Raw genomic sequence first — 21,427 nt, 5'->3', positions numbered from 1 at the left:
CGGGAGGAGAAGATGGCAGTGCGACACAGCTCTCCGGTGAAATGATATCGTATCTGTTAAATAGGGGCCGTGGACAATTCTGATTTGATGAAAGACTTGAGAAGCAGAGGAACATCTGGAGAAATTTCTGTAATGCCTGGTTTTGCTGCCGTTGCTACTGTTCGATCGAGAATCTCCGGAGGGAAGGCCCCAAAATCCCTGGCTTTGCCTGCTGCTGGCGACTGAGGCTGAGGTCGAAACGGATAGAGATGGTGCTTGGTACTCGGTGTCGGAGGGCTGATCAGAGCTCGAAGTTTTCGAACGACTCAGAGTCGGACTGTGGTCGGGCATGGCAGGGAGAGTTTTCTTCCTCCTCCCGTCTGCGTGAGATGTGGGACTTTTGAGAAACTTTGAACTGTTTTACTGTGCCATGGACTGTTCTTCATCAAGTTACAGTATTGTTGCACTGTTGTAACTATATGTTATAATTATGTGGTTTTGTTTGTTTTTCAGTCTTGATCTGTCCTTTGTTTTTGTGATATCACACCGGAAGAATATTGTATCATTTCTTAATGCATGCATTACTAAATGACAATAAAAGAGGACTGCGTGTCCGCATAATCTAATCTAAATCTAAAATGATCATATGGAAGGCAGAACAAGATAGAAGGGCTGGATGGCCTATTCCTGCTCCTATTTCTTGTGTTGTTGTGTTAATTAACAATTGTAATTTGTAGTTAACTAAGTTCATCCAGTCAATGGCTGATCCATATCTAGGAAGAAAGGTTCCAGTTGTTTATGGGTTATAATATTCCTACAGCACAGAAGGAAGGCATCCACCCATAGAGCTTCCTTTTTTGTCCAATTTTATCAGTTTACCATTTCCTTCCACACAGTATCAACACACTTTCTTCTTCTGTTATTCTAATTCCCTCTTGCAATATTAATAACCTTTATAAATAAAAAAATCCAGCACAAAACAAATGGCTTTCTTTGTGTTTTGTTGTTTTTAAATGCTGGTGATCAGAATGTGATGAACATTTTCATCTTGTACTGCAGACAATAAAATCTAAAACAGCATATATTTTTTAGAGCTAAACATGAGTACAAAATGTATTTTGACAGGATTATTGAGAGGAAAACAAAGACCATAACAAATAAGGAGATAGTCCACTGACAGTTAAAATACTCACACAAGCAATACTGAAAGGCCCAGTACAGAATGGATCTTCTCCTTTACTGGCCCAATATCGCTCACATTTTTTCTGAAAGGTAATGAGAGAAACAAATCTCAGAATTGTGCACCAGAGTAGTAGTTCATTTGTTCCCATCATGATGTTCATGGCTGTTTGATAAAGGTAGCCAATTAAATTCACTTCTTGGATTTTCTCCAAAACCCAAAATTTTACTTACAAGTTATTATCCAACCTTCTCGGAAAGTTTCCATTGAATCTGCTTCCACCATTCCTTTGGGCTGTATATTCCAAATAATAACAATCTTCTTCTTATCTCTACCATCCCTTTATCTTATTCTTAATTTCTGTTCTCTGGTCACTGACTTCCCTACCAAAGGAAACTGATTTTGCCATCTTCTCTATCTAAACCTTCATGATTTTGAAGATTTTTATTAAATTTACCTTTGGGAAGATAGATAGATTTTCCAATATCTTCTGATGACTGATCCCTCACCTCTTACTCAGTGCTAAGACTCTGCAATTCTTTTGAAGACCTTGATGCTCTTCCTAAAGTATGCAGCAAGTCATAAAAGGTATAGTTTAACTTCACAGAGTCAGGGATTTAAACAGTATGGAAGTGAGCCTTCATCTTACCATTCCACCTTCCCCATCTACATTAATCCCATTTACCTGCATTCAGTCTATTTTCCTCTATGCCTTGCCTATAAAATGTCTAAGTCCCTGTTAAACATCTGGTTCCACCACCTCCTCTGGCAGCTTCTTTTAGATATCTATTACTCTGTAAAAATGCAAGATCTTGACCTGCAGTGTCAACCATTCCTTGGCTTCCATAGATGTTGCTTGGCCCACTGATTTCATCCGGCAGTTTAACTTTTGCAGCAATATCTTGATGAATCTTCTCCGTACTCTCTCCAACAGAATCACACAATGTGGTGATTAGAATTACACAATACTTCTAGTGTGGTACAACCAGTGTTTCATAAGGTTGCAAAATAATCTGCCAGTTTCTATATTCTATCTCAATTTCCTTTGGTGAAATAAATCTGCTCTTTTGATCTTTCAAGTGATGGAAAAAAATTGTTTTGGGTAAAGTGAATGTGTACTTACCCGTCCCATCTCAAACTCACGACAGGCCATGACAACTACCTGGCAGAACGAAGGAACACAAACATGTTAGGGAGATGGATTCTAAGGCTGAATTTCAACCGTTCATGCAGCAACTTGTAAGTATATGAAGAAAGAATTTCTGCTTATTGTCGCCAAACAATTCATCCTAGAGTGTAATATCATCACAGCGATATTTGATTCTGCACTTCGCGCTCCCTGGAGTACAAATAAATAGTAAATAGTAAAAATTTAAATTATAAATCATAAATAGAAAATAGAAAATGGAGAGTAAGGTAGTGCAAAAAACTGAGAGGCAGGTCCGGATATTTGGAGGGTACGGCCCAGATCCGGGTCGGGATCCATTCAGCAGTCTTATCACAGTTGGAAAGAAGCTGTTCCCAAATCTGGCCATACGAGTCTTCAAGCTCCTGGGCCTTCTCCTGGAGGGAAGAGGGACGAAAAGTGTGTTGGCTGGGTGGGTCGTGTCCTTGATTATCGTGGCAGCACTGCTCTGACAGCGTGTGGTGTAAAGTGAGTCCAAGAATGGAAGATTGGTTTGTGTGATGTGCTGGGCTGTGTTCACGATCTTCTGCAGCTTCTTCCGGTCTTGGACAGGACAACTTCCGTACCAGGTTGTGATGCACCCTAGAAGAGTGCTTCATAAAATACATCTTTCATAAAGTGTCATCCCAGTTTCAACGTGATGGTGCTGACAAATGGGAGAAACATTTTGAGGAGCAATACATTTGAGAAGGCTTCTGCTCCTGGGTACTTACGTGATAAGAGATGAGGTTTTGGAAAAGTGCTGTTACTAAACCTCCCTATTCAGGACAAGTCATAGAACTGATTCTAAAACCACACACCAGATAAAGCAGCAGCCATGAAAAGAGGAAAAGAATTAAAGTTTTAGGTCAAAGACCTTTCATCGGAAGAGGGTCTTTGGATGAAAACCCAAGGTTTGATCGATCTAAGCATCAGGCTAATTTGGAGGGGTCAGGTGCGCTCTGAAATGTGGAGGTGGGCTACAGGCCGAGAGTGTATCAAAGCGATGGGGCCCAGGTCCTAGATTGAAGAGCAGCCTGAGGTTTGGTAGGTATAAGCACCAGGCCAGATGGATTGAAAAGGCAGGATGTTGGGACCAGAGGTGAGGGTTGGGCCAGTTCTTCTCGCTGTTCCATGATGTTTAATCAGCTCTGCACTGAACTGAGCCCAAGGCTGTGGCCTGCTCCGTCTGCTCTGTGCTTCATGTCAGTGGATTCACTTTCGTTCTGAATGCCATTTGCTTACTTTTATTGTTTGCATGATTTTTTTTTCTCTCTGCACATTGGGTGGGTGTTTGATGGTCTCTTTTCTTTAATGGGTTCTTTTGGGTTTCTTTGTTTTGTGGCTACCTGTAAGAAGACAAATCTCAGGGCTGTATAATGTATACATACTTTGTTAATAAATGTGCTTTGAACTTTGATATGCTGGCTCTCTTTCCACAAATGTGACCTTTCCTGCTTAGAGCATTGAGCTTTGGTACATGAGAGGTTGATAACCCAGTATCTCTGTATTATTAAAGCAGAGTGAAGAGAGGGAGTATATACATATCAAGTCAGAAGAGCCACTGTTGTGAAAAAGATAAAAGGTTTGAAGAAAACTGATTGCAAAAGGTGGAATTAATTTGAATGGATGTTGGGGTTATTGAAATTGACAGTCGGAGTTGGAATCTGATGAAGATTACTGAGAATGGGCGTCACATATGGAATTCAGTCATGGGCACAAGTCCTTTGTGGATTGTTGTCTGGTTTATGATTAGATCATGATGTCTAAAGTCCAATTCAATTCACAGTTCTGAGATAACAGACAGTTTCTGCAGGCAGCATAATCTGATTAATTTTCAGGACTGACTGATAATTATCAAATAGCATTCATACTGCACAAGTCCCAGGCAATGATCCACTAAAAGAGCGAGCTTGACTAAATCTTCTCTGATCAAATCCCCCTCCATCAATCTCTTGGAAACCCATGCAGTCACAAGGAGAACATACAAATTCCCTATAGACAGCAGTGGGAATCGACCCCAGATTGCTGATGTTGTAATATAGGCATTAATCACTACTTACCATGCTGTCCAAATGCTTATATTATCTAAAATATAGATTTGGAGCATAATGGAACACTGTCCACTTCTCTGATTGTGTATAACTTCAGTAACACTCAGTAAGATCCCAGCCATTCAGGACAAACCAATCCTCTTGTTGGCACCCATCTTTGTCATAAAAATTCACTCTCTCTGACAAGGGCATACCCTGGCTCCAGTCTGTATAACCCACTGCAATTAGTTGCCTGGGCCTCTCTGTCAGCACCTTCCAAGCCCATGATCTCTACCATCAAGAAGAACAAGAATAGCAGATAGATAGGAATGCCACCAGGTAGAGATTCTCTTGGACGATCCCTGCTGCACCTGACAACCCTGTGATCTCTGTCTCAGAGGCCAATGATAGACTGTCTTTAAAGAGGGTGAACCCTCGCAAGGCAGAAGGTCCCAATAGAGTACCTGGTAGGGCTTTGAAAACCTGTGCCAACAATCTGGCAGGAGTATTCAAGGACATTTTCAACCTCTCACTGCAAGGGGTGGAAATTCCCACTTGTTTCAAAAAGGCAACAATTATACCAGTGCCTGAAGAATAATGTGAGTTGCCTTAAGGATTATCGCCCAGTCGCACTCACATCTACAGTGATGAAATGCTTTGAGAGGTTGGTCATGACTAGAATGTACTCCTGCCCCAGCAAGAACCTGGACCCATTGCAATTTGCCTATCACCACAATAGGTCAATGGCAGACACAATCTCAATGGCTCTTCACATGGCTTTAGACCAGCTGGACAACACAAACACCTATGTCAAGATGCTGTTCATTGACTATAGCTCAGCATTTAATACCGTCATTCCCACAATCCTGATTGAGAAGTTACAGAACCTGGGCCTCTGCAATTGGATCCTCAACTTCCTAACTGGAAGATCACTATCTGTGCAGATTGGTGATAACATGTCCTCCTCGCTGACAATCAACACTGGTGCACCTCAGGGGTGTGTGTTTAGCCCACTGTTCTACTCTCTCTATACCCATAACTGTGTGGCTAGGCACAGCTCAAATACCATCTATAAATTTGCTGATGATACAACCATTGTTGGTAGAATCTCAGACGGAGACGAGAGGGTGTACAGAAGTGAAATATACCAGCTAGTGGAGTGGTGCCGCAGCAACAACCTTGCACTCAACGTCAGTAAGACAAAAGAGCTGATTGTGGTTCAGGTCTAAAAGCTTGTTTGTATGTATCAAATCATTATACAATGCTTCAAGGTACAAAAAGGTTAAACAAGGTGGAGAGCATTTTACTGGCTGCATCATTTTCTGGTATGGGTGGGGGGGCTACTGCAGAGGACTAGAAGAAGCTGCAGAGGGTTGTAAATTTAGTGGCTCCATCTTGGGTACTAGCCTACAAAGTACCCAGGACATCTTCAAGTAGCGGTGTCTCAGAAAGGCAACGTCCATTATTAAGGACCTTCATCACCCAGGGCATGCCTTTTTCTCACTGTTACTATCAGGTAGGAGGTACAGAAGCCTGAAGGCACACACTCAGCGATTCCGGAACAGCTTCTTCCCCTCTGCCGTCCGATTCCTAAATGGACATTGAACCCTTGAACACTACCTCGTTTTTTAAATATACAGTATATTATTTCTGTTTTTTGCATGATTTTTAATCTATTCGATATACATATACTGATTTACTTATTTATTATTTTTTGTCTATATTATGTATTGCATTGAACTGCTGCTGCTAAGTTAACAAATTTCACGACACATGCTGGTGATATTAAACCTGACTCTGATTCCGAAGTCTCACCATTATAACTTGGAAATGTGCCATTGCTCCCTCATTATCGTTGGGTCAGGTGAGACTTGAACACCTCGGTATCATTGTGCAATTCTTTTGATTACTATAATGGTGTCATAATCACAATACAATCATGAGTTGGTAAACGATTAAATACTAAGATGCATTTAGATCTTTAGTCAGATATCAAAGGCAGTAACTAAAATATGGAAATTGCAGGCATTTAAGATTCAGTGAGTTTTAGCCGCTACCTGATAATTGTAAGGTAAACAGACATTTATGAGTAAAGATCATTTGATAGGCCCAGACTCCAAACTTACTGTTTTTTTTTTGTTCTTTTAACAAATGTGACTATTTATAAACCATGTAGGACATCATCTTAAAGGCAATGCTGCTCATGTAAATAAACAGCAAATTGCGTTAGAAACTCTGCCAGATAAGGCTGACCTTTAATTGCTTGCTGAATTTCATGCAACAGCACAGTTTCTTGCATTGATTTTTTTTTGGAACTGATGTTGCCATTTCATCAGCACAATGACTTCCAGATTTACACTCAGGGTAATTTCTTAACCATCTTGATGAGGATCACCACCAGATAAAACAAGTATTCCAAGAGTTTTAGAAGCATGGGACAGAAGTAAGACGAAGCAGGATAACTCTCAATTTACCATTCCAATTCACAGCCTTCATTCACAATATAGGGTATATGAACAGGATTTGGAAGGGCATTCCAGCCTACACCAGCTTTTGTATGTGTAATCCTATCAGTCCCATTCCTCACCTTCTTGATCCATAGCCCTGTGACTATATTACTTTCAAGTATTTATCCAATTCCTTTTGGAAAGTCACAATTGAATCTACTTTCAGAGAGTATATTCCAGAAGTTAACTACCCATGCTTTTGGGAGTTCTTTTGCCAATCACCTTAAACCTATGTCCACTAGTGCTTGATCCTTTTGTGAATGAGAACACGGTAACGTAGTGGTCAGCACAACAATTTACAGTACCAGCGACCTGGGTTCAATTCCCGCTGCTGTCTGTAAGGAGTTTGTACGTTCTCCTCGTGACTGCATGGGCTTCCTCCCACTGTCCAAAGACGTATTAGTTGGTAGATTAATTGGTCATTGTAAATTGTCACACGATTAGGTTAGGGTTACATTAGGGGTAGCTGGGCGGCAAGGCTCGAAGTGTCAGCAGGGCCTACTTGGCGCCGTACCCCAATAACTAAATAACTGTTAATATTTGTATATTTGGCCAAGACCCTTCATGATTTTGCAGCCTTTTGTATCTCATAGTTTTCTCTGTTTGAAGGAAAATAACCCATTCTCGCTTGTCTCTCCTTGCCACTGAACTCTCTTACATCCTTGCAAATGTGCTGTCCAGAATCAGGCATGATACACATATGGAGGTGAACAAGTGACTTATATTGATCCAACTTAACTTACTTACTTTTGCAGTCCGTGATTCAGGGTTAGACTACAAGACCATAAGACATAGGAGCAGAATTAGGCCATTTGGCCCATCGAGTCTGCTCTGCCATTCCATCATGGCTGATCCTTTTTCTCCCCCCCGCCCCAGCCCCACTCCCTGGCCTTCTCCTTGTAACCTTTGATGTCATGTCCAGTCAAGAACCTATCAAGCTCTTTCTTAAATACACCCAATGACTTGGCCTCGACAGCAGCCTGTGGTAATAAATTCCACAAATTCACCACCCTCTGGCGGAAAAAATGTCTCCAGGATCTCTGTTTTATATGGACACCCCTCTATCTTGAGGCTGTGCCCTCCCCCACCATGGGAAACATCCGTTCCACATCTGCCAGCTTCAACTGTTTTCTCTCTCTCCTTTCATTGAGCTATTTTGGGAACAACAAATGTTTGAAAATGATCATGTGGACAGCAGATAAAAATCTGATATTGTCCACTTTGCATAGAGTCCTGAGTTCATCGTCAGTCCAGGAATCTTAAAAAAAAGGTCTACTGAAATTTCAAAACCTGTCCTGCAGAAGTGCAGTGATGCCAGGCAATGAAGCTAATGTCAGAATCACACTGAATAGAAAGCTGTCATTCAGTCTATCACATCAGTTCATTGAAAGTGCCATGAGATTAATTCTGCTCTTGTTCTTTTTCCCTATATTCCCACAGAACACTTCATTTGAGCTGCTGGTGCCCCAATACTCCAGGGAATGCGAGTTTAAAATTACATTGCGGCAATTCGGGAATGTGAATTCTTTAAAAAAAAATCTGGAGCTGAAAATCTGCCAATTTTCAATGACCATAATGTTGAACTGTTATGAAACCAAAGATGGCTTTCTAATATCCTTTAGGGAAGGAAATCAGCCATTTTGACCCAACCTGGCCTACATCTGGTTCTCATCCCAAGCTCATTACCATCCATTAACATGGCTCTTCCAACCAGTCAGTGGTATGGTATTTAATTAAAAGTAAGGGACTTTTTGGAAAAATAGTAAAGATTAAAAAGAAATAATATATAAAACAATTATGGATCATATTCTAAATCTGCTACACTACTAACCTATGGCAGTACTTATAAAAAGACAATGATCTGAAATAGTAATACTGTAGCTCCCTCCACATGCTGCCTGACCTGCTGACCATTTTCAGTATTTGGGGTTTATTGCGGATTTCCTGCACCTGCAATATTTTGCTTCCATTGAGAATTATTCAGTAAGGATATTTTACTTGACTGAAATAGTCCCAAGTGGTGCACATGTTAAAATTTGGTTTGAAGAAATATATTAAAAAAACTTACTACAACATTGTACTCCCATAGCATTCTCCAGAAGTCTATCACTGTGTGCGGCAAAGGGCCCTGCGTTGCTATATAGGCTTGTGGTCCATATACACCCTTGGAAAGAAAGTAATTTATAAGTGTCAGTTTTGGTAAATTGACTATTGCAAAATATGCATTACTCAATGAATATCAAGTCACATAATTTTTTTTAAAAATGGAAAGCAATGTTTTGTTAGAGTTGAATTTTGAGAAAGAACAACTCTTAACAAGTGTTATATTTTGAAAGGGTATGCTGGCTTGGTTTAGTATTTAACAGTCTTACTTCTGAATCAAGTGATTGTAAATTTTAGTTTCCTTCTTCAATTGTGTCCAATGATAACGAACTTTCTCAGTGTAACTCTGAGCAAGTTCTTTGTCATTAGACACAATTGCACTTTCTTTGATATTTTAAAACAGGGGCTCATTCAATGCTACACATTTTCAAATATTGTCCATTGCCATTGACTATTTTGTCAACAATTTTGTCCAGTTTCCCCTCATTAACTCTATCTTGTTCTCTCTCAGATGGCATTTTCCCAGTCTAATAATTTGGTTATGATACTATCCAATTCCATCATTATTTTAAAAGATATTTGCATTCAGATCACTATTTCCTCAACATTTTGCCCTGCTCCCTTCACACAACTTCTAAAATTAATTTCCTATGACCAGGTATAGCAATGCTATCATATTAGAAAGTTTCTTACGTTTAATATAATTGAAAAAAAGTCAGTCTGTTCCCTCTTTATCACATCTCTTTGCCAGTTTATTTCGTTTAGTTGAGATCTTCCACAATTATAATGTGATTTTTATCCGTTTTATTTTGCCCTGCATTTAACTGTTATCTCTTCCTACTAATTTGGCAATGTTATTTCATTTCATTTATATCACTTCTTATCCTTCATCTCAACTTATGTAGGCTCTCCCTCCAGCATTCTATCCATTCTTTCTTCAACCCTATATTCTTTCTAACTTGTATTTCCCTACAGCCTGACCAATTCATCCACCTCTACTGTTTCCATATACATTATTGCTTGCAATAGTTATCTGCCCTGCACTGTCAACACTTCTTCACTTCCGGTTATTTCTTTTCTAAGGTATGTTGCCTTGCTGATCATACTGTATAAAGAAGAGGCCTTTCAGCCCATCATAACTATGGAGCCATTCAAGTAACCTCATTCTCTTGTTTTTTTCCCTATAGCCCAATAATTATTTCCCTTTCAACTATTTATCCAATTCTTAAGATGGGTGAAAGAAAAAGGAATAGACAGTCGGAATCGTTTCTCCCCCCCGAGGGTAGAAACGTCAATTACTTGAGGGTGTGTATTTAAGTTGAGAGGGGAAAGGTTTAAAGGAGATGTGTAGGGCAAGTTTTTTTAAAAAACGCAGACAGTGGTAGGTGTCTGGAATGACTGCCAGGGGTGATGGTGGAAGCAGATATGATAGTGGCACTTAAGAGGCTTTTAGATATGCAGGGATATGAATCATGGGCAAACAGAAGAGACTTTGTTTAATTTGTTTGGTACTGACATGATGGGCAGAGGGGCCATGTACTGTATTATTTCAGGTTCTTTTTTTTTTAAAAAAAGAGTCAATCTGCTTCCATCACTATTTCAGGCGAAGTATTCTAGATCACAACATAATGTCTAAAATATACATCTTCTTACAGATGGTACAGAGGTTTAATGAGCAACACATTGGCATAGCAGTTTGTGAAATTGCCTCGTGCTTCAGGGGAAGGATTTGCTCTTTGAGCACCGTCTGCTCATTCTCTTCAGTTCCCTGTGGTTTTAACTGAATATTCTGGTTTTCTCCCACATCTCAAAAAAAAAAGAGACTCAAAAAATAGTGTTGAGGGACATAAACAAGAGAAAGTCTGCAGTGCTGGGAATCCAAGCAACAGACACAAAATGCTGGAGGAACTCAGCAGGCCAGGTAGCATCTACTGAAAGGAATAAAGAGTTGTCGCTTTGGGCCGAGACCCCTCATCAGGTTCCTCCAGCATTTTGTGTGTGTTAATGGACATGTCTGAGGGAGAGGGGAATGGAATTCTCCTGGCAGCAAGCATGAAGGGCTGAATGGCCTTTTCTGAGTTGCCATAAGGTACAAGATACTACCAATAGTTCATCCAGCAATCACTTTAATAATGTGATATCTAATTACCCATCTCTCTGCGGTTGAAAACAATTCCTCCTGATCTATTCCATTAAAAAATTGTGCAAAGTTCTCGAACACCTTCCATGGTTTCCCTGATTAAAAGAGTCCCTACCTATTTCCAGGAGTTCTGCTGCCTTCACCAGTCATTGAGAACACATTTCCCTTCCCACAGTGTAAGTGCTGTGGTTTGATCCAAAATTATTTCAAGTGAAATGCATTGGCCAATTTTTTTTGGCAAAGTTTCCATTTAAAAAGTGCATACCTTGATGAAACTTGCATTGATGTAATCAGAATCATTGTCGGAAATGATCAGTGACAGCTGCACTCGGCTGTGATCAACTGAAAACAGGATGCAAATATTAAAACACACACGCACACACAACATGTATTTTCCATTTCCTCATTCTGCCCATTTAGGTAAAAGGAACTGATCTGTTCAACTCAGTGGACACTTTAGTTTCGATTGAATGAGCAAGTTCAGAAATTAAAAATGAAAACTGGTGAATATATGATCCGGGTCACTCAAAATAGATTAGTCAACAACAGAAGGTCATTTAAGTGCATAGGGCCACTTTTATTTTAAAAACAAGCTCAGGAACTGGATGCCAGAGTAGATGGTTGATGGGCCGCCTGGGTAGCATAGAGCTTAGCGTAAAGCTTTGCACGCCGGTGACCGGGGTACAGTTCCCGCTGCCGTCTGTAAGGAGTTTGTATGTTCTCCCTGTGGCCACATGGGTTTCCTCTGGATGCTTTGATTTCCTCCCATATCCCAAAAACGTACGGGCTAGTAGCTAATTGATCACGTGGGTATAATTGGAGGGCGCAGGCTCATGGGGCCAGAAGGGCATGTCATCATATTTCTAAATAAATAAATAACAATAAATAAATAACAAGCAATAATTTTGTATCTGAAGCCTGGCGTGTAGGTTAGGATCGGATCAGGTCCCTTTAGAACTGCTACCTACTCCCATGACTTTTTGTATCACTGACGTCCACCCAAAGGACAAAGAATTAAAAAGCATTAAAAGTGAAGGCTCTTTTAATTCACCTTCTGCCACCCTGGAATTTACATTCTACAATAACTGAGTTATTGATTAATGGCATCAAATCAATCTCAATCGATTAATATACAACAGAGCCAGGTAAAAGGTGAGGAGACACCAGTGGTTGAGACCCTTGAGCTTCAAAGTTCTCCGCTCCTCTCAAGTGTGTTAAAGGTAATATCCTGTGGACTGAATGGAGCTGTTAGGCAAAAGCAGTTATCTTTAGGCATAGAGACATTGTGGGGCAAGTTCAGCAGGACAGGGGTGGCTATAATCTGGCAGCAAGTGGACACAATTTCACAGTACAGGTAGATGGTTATTGAGGAACTGCAGTGATAAGAAAGAGTCAAATAGAAGTGCAAAGGGTGTCTCCCTGGCTAAGGAGGAGCAATGGATGTGGTGACAAAGCACTGAGGAGGAAAATCAACTGGAAGGACAAATGGGAGATGGAAGCAAACAGACCTGGCTTTCTCATCAGAGCTACAGCGGTTCGACAAGGACCCAACATGTTCCCTGTGCCCGATTCCAGCAACCCTCAAGCATATCCTGGCAAGCTGCAAAACCAGCCTCACAAAAGGCAGATGCACATGGCACCAGGTCTTGAAGAGTCTGGCAGCAGCAATCGAGACCAAGAGGATAACAACCACCTCCTTGCCCCCTAAAACAACTAACGTGCTGGCACTGGCAGCATTTGTCCAGGAGGGAGTGAAAAGACCAACTAATCTTCCTCCTAAGCCAGAAACAGGACAGATGAACATGGCTCATGAGTGGAAAATGCCGGCGGATGTCAATAAACAACTCTCTACAACCAACCTTAGGGCAGACTTGGTTCTCTGGTCCAATTCATTACAGATCACCTACATTGTAGAACTCACAGTCACATGTGAGGATTCAGTGGCTGAAGCATATGAGTGCAAGAGGCTACGCTATGCAGATCTAGCAGCTGAAGCTCAGTGATGGGGCTGGAAAACCAAAGTTTGTCCTGCAGAAGTGGGTTGTAGGGGATTTATAGCCACATCCGCCATCAATTGCTGAAGGAACTAGGGGTCAGACTCTAAACCATCAGAGCCACATCAGAGGCAGTGGAAAGAAGCAGTCACTGGCTTTGGATCAAGCATAAAGACCTCCCCTGGGCTCCAAGATAGCATCAAGAGAATGGGAGGACACAACAGGGGTTGAGTCTGGGAGGCCTAAGGTCATCGTCAAGCCCTCCAGAGATGTAGTGGGCTAATCGATGAAACATCGAGGAAGGAGGGTACCCACATGAAAATCCCCGTGTGTCAACCTTGTGCCACTCCCAGCATCAAAGCAGACTCAAGCAAGTGCTCATGACCCATTGGCATGAGGGATATTAACATCTTATCCTGTGTTTTTGATTTTGTGGACTGAATGGAGCAATTTGGCAATAACAGTTATCTGATCTGTATTTGGTTTCTTTAAGGGACAGGAGACCATGTTGAATGCAGTGGATCTTCTAGTTTAGTGTGCTGCAGATTTTCCCTTTGTTTTCTCCATCCTTCTATGCAACAGTTTGGGTTCTAACTATTCCAAGTTACGACACAAATGAAAACATAACTGTTTCTCTCTCCATAGGTATTATCTGATCTTCTGAATATTTCCAATTATTTTTTTGTTTGCAACAGTCTTTTACAGTCATCTTTATCTAAACCCTTTACAATCCTTAAAACTTCAATGATATCATTATTTTTCATCGACAATTTACAGAATCTCCTCTCAAAATCCAATTCTCCTTTATGTGGTCACTCTCTTCAGTAATCATTAATATCTTTTCTGTAATGCAGCAACCAGGATTGTACATTCTTAGTACATATTCATAAATACTTTCTAAAATGTACATGTGAACAATGTGAAACTCTTAAGATCTAGAACTACATTCAGGTAAGTGTTATCAGGTCAGGTGATTTAGCCATATGATGGAACTCAGGTGGAGGCCAATTTCTCTTGGAAACTTAATCAAGATAAAGTTGTCACAGGAATGAACAATAAAAACTATTGTGACAGAGAAGCAACAAAAAAAAAACACACCTAGCAGGTTCAGATTAAACTCTGATAAGCTCCTACAGATTTTTTTTTATACACATCCATATTCAAATCTAAGATTATAACGAAAAGAATACAGTTTCTCTGTAGAGTTCAAACAACATTTCAAGAACTGTTTCTGCTCTGAGCTCACTCTAAAAGTGAAATGCTTCAATTACCACACAGCTTTGCAGATGGAAGCCGAAGACCCAGGAGAGTCACAGAGCCACCAAATTTATAATGTTCTGATACCAGCTTTTCATCTTTATTGACTTATTCACTCATTGCTATTTCAGTCTGATATAAAAATATAATTCTATGCATTTCCTGGACTATCTTTCAGGAATAAGGTTTCCAAAAATGTTCTAACTTTTGCATGGGTTTTCCAGGGGTCCACCTGCAGTGCGTAACGTAGTACTTAGGGGTTCATTAGGATATCACTGAGTGTATGTTCCTGGACTTCTGCTGCTACAGCCAATGCATCAAACTTCATGGTTTGATGCATTGTGCATTCAGAATGCTCTTCTGCACACCACTGTTGTGACACACGGTTATTTGAGTCACCTTCCTGTCAACTTGATGCAGTCTGGCCATTTTCCTCTGGCTTCTCTCCTTAAAATGGCATCTTCACCCACAGAACTGCCACACTGGATGTTTTTTTTTTTTTGCTCCATTTTCTGTAAGCACTTGAGCACAGGTTCTCATCCTGGGGTTCACAGACTCCTTGGTTAATTGTAGGGGTCCATGGCATAAGAAAGGTTGAGAGTCCCTGCTCTAGAGACTGTTGTACATGAAAATCCCAGGAGTTCAGCTTTGGAGATACTCAAACCAACCATCTAGCATCAACAAAGATTCCATGGTCAAAGTCACTTAGATCATATCTCTTCCCCATTTTGATGCTTGGTACAGCAACTGAATTTCTTGCCCATGTCTGCATGCTTTAATTCATTGAGTTGCTGCCATGTGATTGGCTGATTAGATATTTGCATTAACAAGCAGGTACGTAGGTGTACCTAATAAAAGGGGCCATTGTGTATTTACAGGAGGTTCCAGATGGTACATTTATCTATAAGATGTCATTAGAAGTTGGTCAGCACAGTTCCTGCCCATTTATGAATGGCTGTCATGGATAGATTGTGTAGATGAACAAGCATTTGGGAGACAGGTGGGATGGATTTTCTGGCTGCTGTACGGCTGCAGGCATCTTCTGTCACATGCAAAAACTGCTCATGACTGCATTTCTGAATTGTGAACTGTTCAGGTGATGAACAGTCCATATGCATAGAACCCAACTGTGACCTGGAGATGACCTGTACTTATATTCCATTTACAATCAGGAGCATGGGCATGGGGGAGTGATCCTAGAATTTTGTGAAAATCTATAATGATTTATAATTTGCAAGTCATCCACAAATAATATGCTGTGTTTGAACTCGACTCCTAATGGGTCAGTTGAAAAATCAACAAATCAGGTGATTTACCTTAGTCTGAAAGAGGTAGCTGAAGAGATTGTGGAGGCATTAATAAAATGATCTTTCAAGAATCACTGGATTCTGGAATGGTTCCGGAGGACTGGAAAATTGCAAATGTCACTTTACTCTTTAAGAAGGGAGGGAGGCAGAAGAAAGGAAATTATAGGCCATTTAGCCTGACTTCAATTGTTGGAAATATGTTAGCGCCCATTATAAAGGATGAGGCTTTGGGATACTTGGAGGCACATGACAAAATAGGCCAAAGTCAGATTCTTGCCTGACAAATCTGTTGGAATTCTTTCAGGAAATAACAGGGATATTGTTTACTTGGATTTTCAGAAGGGCCTTGATAGAGTGCTGCATATGAGGCTGCTTAACAAGATATGAGCTCATGGTATTACAGGAAAGATACTAGCATGGGTAGAAGATTGGCTGACTGGCAGGAGGCAAAGAGTGGGAATAAAGGGAGCCTTTTCTGGTTGGCTGCCAGGGACTAGTGGTATTCCACAGGGGTCTGTATTCATCATCTTTTCTCATTATATGTCAACAATTTGGATGATGGAATTGATGGTTTTGTGCCAGGTTTGTGGATGATATGAAGACAGGTGGAGGGGCAGGTAGTGCTGAGGAAGCAGGGAATCTTCAGAAGGACTTAAGCAGATTGGGAGAATAAGCAAAGAAGTGGCAGATGGAATACAGAGTAGGAAAGTGTATGGTCATGCACTTTGGTAGAGGGAATAAAGGTATAGACTATTTGCGAAATGGGGAGAAAATTTAAAAGTCAGAGGGGCAAAGGGACTTGGGAGTCCTTGTGCAGGATTCCATAAAGGTTAAATTGTAGATTGAGAGTGATAAGGCAAGCATTCATTCAAGAGGACCAGAATATAGGAACAAGGATGTAATGTTGAGGCTTTATAAGCTACAGGTTAGACTGCACTTGGAGAATTGTGAGCAGTTTTGGGCCCCTTTTCGAAGAAAAGATGTGCTAGCATCGGAGAGGGTCCAGGGGAGGTTCACAAGAATGATTGTGGGAATTAAAGGAGCATTTGACTGTTCTGGCCCTGTACTTGCAGGAGTTCAGAAGAATGAAGGGGGATCTCATTGAAACTTATTGAATATTGAAAGGCCTCGATAGAGCGTATGTGAAGAGGACGTTTCTTATAGTGGGTGAGGCTAGGCAGGACCAGAGCACACAGCCTCAGGTTAGAGGGACATTCATTTAGAACAAAGATAAGGAGGAATTCTTTAGCCAGAGGGAGGCGATTCTGTGGAATTCATTTCCACAGATGGCTGTGGAGGCCAAGTCATTGAGTATATTTAAAGCGGAAGTTGATAGGCTCTTGATTTGTCAGGGCATCAAAGGTTATGAGCAGAAGGCAGAAGAATGGGGTTGAGAGGGATAAGAAATCAGCCATGATGGTACAAGACGATAAGACATATGAACAGAAAGGCCATTTGGCTCCTTTATCTTACGGTCTTATGTAATGGATTATGATGTTGGAAGCACACTGTGCACTTAAAGCAATTTAAAGGGAAGCAATTAAACTTATAAAGAAAGTGCCTGGTGACTGTAAACTGCCCTTTGTAATCTCTAGCAAACCACTCAATTGTATTACAACCTCTACATGTCATGACAACAGTTTCCCCTTACCAACTGGAACTGTTCAAGCAGCAACCCACTATTTTGTTGTCAAGGATAATTAGACATGGACAATGAATGCTAACCTTATTAGTGATGCTTAGATTCTGTGAATGAATAAAGAAATCTCTAGTGCACTCTCATTTTTTTCCTTCAGTCATTAAATTAAATCTTTTCCAACTTAATTCAATCAGGAACGAGTCTCCATAATAATATCTTAGGAAAAGGTACCTTTAAATATATAAGCAATGCTTCACATCATTGAAGGAGACTTAAATTTAGTTCCTCTAGTCAGTGCCATCTGAGATCCAGCTACAGCCTTTCAATCCAATCAATTTGTAGTTTCTATTTCTACACAAGTCCCTTGAAAATGATTCCAGAACAAGGCAAAATGAATGAAGTTCTCTGGAATCCTGCAAGGATATGATGGGCCTATAAAAAACTTGAAAGTGGAACCTGACTTACAAGGTATAATGTCCTTGTAGCGATTCTTCTTCACGTTCTCTTGCTTCTCTGCATGACCCGAGGGGAAGATTTTGTCATGCTTGCTTTTCACCGACTGCCTTTTCAGTTTCTGTGAGAGGTATGGGAAGAACGAAATCAGATTAATAGCATAAATATGTAACGACAAGTCTTCCTGATGGCAATGCTAATCTTAAATTCTAGCCTGGCTATCTTGCTAATTAGAACGTAGAACAGTACAGGCCTTTCGGCCTGCAATATTGGTTTGATCCTTTAGCCCTTCTCCAAGATCAGCTTAATGCTTTCCTCCCACATAGCCCTCCACTTGTCATTCATCCATGTGCCTATAAGACCATAGACTATAAGACATAGGAGCAGAATTCGGCTATTCAGCCCATTGAGTCTGCTCTGCCACTTCATCACGGCCATTTTACAATCCCTCTCAACCCCATTCACCTGCCTTCATCCAGTAACTTTTGACGCCCTTACTAGTCAACATGTCCCAAAGGTATCTGCCTATACCACCACCGCTGGCAGTATGTTCCATGTACTTATCACTCTTTGTGTAAAAGCCTAAATAACTTCCCCTCTCGCAGGATTTCCCCATTCGAACATCCAACATAGCATCTGAGAAATTATTGATCTTTACAGGCAGAATCTTAAAATTAGAATCATAGAATTTGAATACTGTATCTATATTGGTCGATCAGTGGTGGAGAGGGTTAGCAACCTCACATTTATGGGCAGTAATGCATTGGTTGACCTGCCTTGAGTCCAGCAGATACTGTAGATGTAATTGCAGGGAAGGCACGCCAGTGCCTTTACTTTCTTAGTAGATTAAGGAGGTTCAGCAAATATACTCCTGCTTCTTCTATGGATATACAATTGAGAGTATCCTGATTGGATTTGTAATGGTCTGGTAGAGCAATTTGACTGCACAGGAATGTGAAAAACTGAGGGTAGTTGACGCAGCCCCATACATTGCTGGCTCATCGCTCACCACCATCAGTAGTGTCTACATGAGGCACTGCCTCGAGAAGGCATCGTCCATCATCAAAGACACCCCCCACCATTCAAGCAATGCCATCTTCTCGCAGCTACCATCACAACAAAGGTACAGAAACCTAAGAGTCCCACACCACCTGATTCAAGAACAGCTTCTTCCCTTCAGCAATTAAGTTCATGAATCAACCACACAACCCCATTCGCTACCTCAGTATAATTAAACTATGACCTCTTTGATCTACAATGAACTTTATTTCTCGTAGTTCCAATTATTCTTTCTCATAAGTTGTATGTAATTAAGTGTATTACGTTTTCTTGTGAATGCTGCTTACCTGATGCTATGCGCCTGAGATGCTTCTGCAAGTAAGCTTTTCTCTGCACCTGTGGATTCATGTAACTGTGTATGTGACTCTGACATTGATTTTGACAGCATAGATAATTGCCATTCAGAATATCTAGTTAGGTGATTTTTTTTCTCTGAATTAATCAGCAATTCTGATCCACTCTGCTCCTGTCACCCTCACCTCAACTGAATTTTACAGGAGCAACGTTGAGAGCACCTTGACAAGTTGCATCCATCTGTTATGGGAGCAGCCAAGCATCGGACTGGAAGTCCCGACAAATGGCTGTGAGAATGGCTGACAGGATCATAGGGGTCTCCTTACCATCCACTGAGGAGATTTATCAGGAGTGCTGTGTATGCAGGACCCTTAGTATTATCAAGGATCCCACCTATCCATCCAGCACCCTCTTTGCCTTTCTACCATCAGGCAGGAGACTCTGATGCACAAAAACAAGAACGGTCAGGATGAGAAACAGTTTCTTCCTGTGGGCCATTAGGCTTCTGAACTTCCTGCTGCATTGTATTCAAAGCGTCACTGGTTACTCTGTTCTGTATCTGACAGTATTTAATTTATGCATTTTTCTTTGTTTGTTTATGCATAATTCAGCTGTGGATTTTATCGTTACTTTTCTAAGTTATTGTGTGTTATATGTGTGCTATGTGCACTACTGTGCTTTACAGCCTGGTTTGGAGAAACATTGTCTCATTTAACTATATACTTGTATATAGTTAAATGACAATAAACTTGACTTGACTCTACTTTGAGCATCCAACTTTGTCGTACAGTACTGAAGTAGACCCTTGGGCCAACCATGTCCATGTAAACCATTTTGTCCACCTACACTAATCCCACGTTCTTTCTGTGTCTCACCTGTTTAAGTGTCTGTCCAAATGCCTCTTAAGTGTAATGATTGTATCTGACTCCACTACTTCCTTTGGCAGAATGTTCCAGATGTCAGACATTCTCTGTGTAAAATAACTTTCCCTTCAGATCCTTTTAAAACCCCTTCCTCCCTCCTGAAACTAATGCACCTTTATTTTTGATATCCTCGCCTTCAGATCTACCCTTGATTCTATCTACCTTATCTAAGCCTTTTATAATTTTGCATACTATTATCAGGTCAGTCTTCAATCTCATTTTCTGCAGGGGAAATGTACCCAGCCTATTCAATCTCTCTGTATAACCAAGATCCTCCAACCAGGTGAATCACAAACATGACAAAGTCTGCAGATGCTGAAAATCCAAAGTAACACACACACAATGCAGGAGGAAGTCAACAAGTCGGGCAGCACCTATGGAAATGAATAAACAGTCAACGTTTCAGGCCAAGACCCTTCTTCAGAACTGAAAAGGAAGGGGAAAGGGTCTCTTTTGCACCCTCTCTAGTGTTAGCACACTCTTCCCAAAGTGCTTCAACCAAAACTGCAGCCTAACCAGTGCCTTGTAAAGCTGGACACGAAATCCTAACTCCAAAGCTCAACCTATAAAGGAAAGCACGCCAAACATTTAAAGAAAAAAAAATTTGCTTTATTTGACAGAAGTGCACCAAAACATACAGTAAGGTGCGTTGTTTGTGCCAATGATCAATACAGTTTGTGGATATTCTGGTGGCAGCCCACAAGTGTTGCTGCGTTTCTGGCGCCAACATAGTGTGCCCACTGGCACCACGGTAGCGTAGCGGTTAGTGCAATGTGACTACAGCTCGGGGCATCAGAGTTCAGCGTTCATTTCCAATGCCGTCTGTAAAGTTTGTACGTCCTCTCTGTGAATGTATGGGCTTCCTCCAGGTGCTCTGGTTTCCTCTGACAGTCCAAAGACGTACAGGTTAGTAGGTTAATTGGTCAGTGTAAATTGCCCTCTGATTAGGCTAGGGTTAACTAGGTGGGTTGTTGGGTGGTGTGGCTCATTGAGCTGAAATAGCCTGTTCTGTGCTGTTCTGTATCTGTAAATAAAATGAAAACTTACTAACCCTAACCCGTACACCTTTGAAATGTAGGAGGAAACCGAGCACTTGGAGGAAACCCACGTGGTTGAAGAGAACATACAAACTCCTTACAGATGACAGAAGGAATTGAACCTCTACTGTGTTATGCTAACTGCTACACTACTATGCCATCACTATGCTACAGTGGCACCCCTTCATATACTTTCTTCACTGCCCGACTTGTGCTGCACTCTCAATTTCTGTTCACAATACATACCCATCAATATCTCATCTCGTTAGTCGCTATTTGTAGTCCATCCTAATTCATGTCTAACTTCACCAATGGAGTTCACTTCTCCCACTTGGTACAATGCCTTACTTGTCATCT

General features: G+C 41.0%; 1 protein-coding gene across 5 annotated transcripts in view; it reads right to left on the bottom strand.

The window, feature by feature from the left end:
* Positions 1 to 21,427, bottom strand: part of LOC140209990 (tyrosine-protein phosphatase non-receptor type 22-like) — a 128,831-nt gene that overhangs the window by 95,064 nt on the left and 12,340 nt on the right. For all 5 annotated transcript variants that reach the window (XM_072278704.1, XM_072278700.1, XM_072278701.1 and 2 more), the window contains exons 2-6: positions 17,770 to 17,878; positions 11,373 to 11,449; positions 8,933 to 9,028; positions 2,283 to 2,321; positions 1,173 to 1,244 (exon numbers count right to left, since the gene is read on the bottom strand). In XM_072278704.1, the coding sequence (XP_072134805.1) occupies positions 1,173 to 1,244; positions 2,283 to 2,321; positions 8,933 to 9,028; positions 11,373 to 11,449; positions 17,770 to 17,878 (393 nt within the window). The remainder of the gene's footprint in view (positions 1 to 1,172; positions 1,245 to 2,282; positions 2,322 to 8,932; positions 9,029 to 11,372; positions 11,450 to 17,769; positions 17,879 to 21,427) is intronic.

The sequence above is a fragment of the Mobula birostris genome, chromosome 14, assembly GCF_030028105.1.
Source record: "Mobula birostris isolate sMobBir1 chromosome 14, sMobBir1.hap1, whole genome shotgun sequence".
NCBI classification, from domain to species: Eukaryota; Metazoa; Chordata; class Chondrichthyes; order Myliobatiformes; family Myliobatidae; genus Mobula; species Mobula birostris.
The sequence above is the reverse complement of the archived record's forward strand: the minus strand, read 5'-3'. Positions and strand labels throughout refer to the sequence as shown.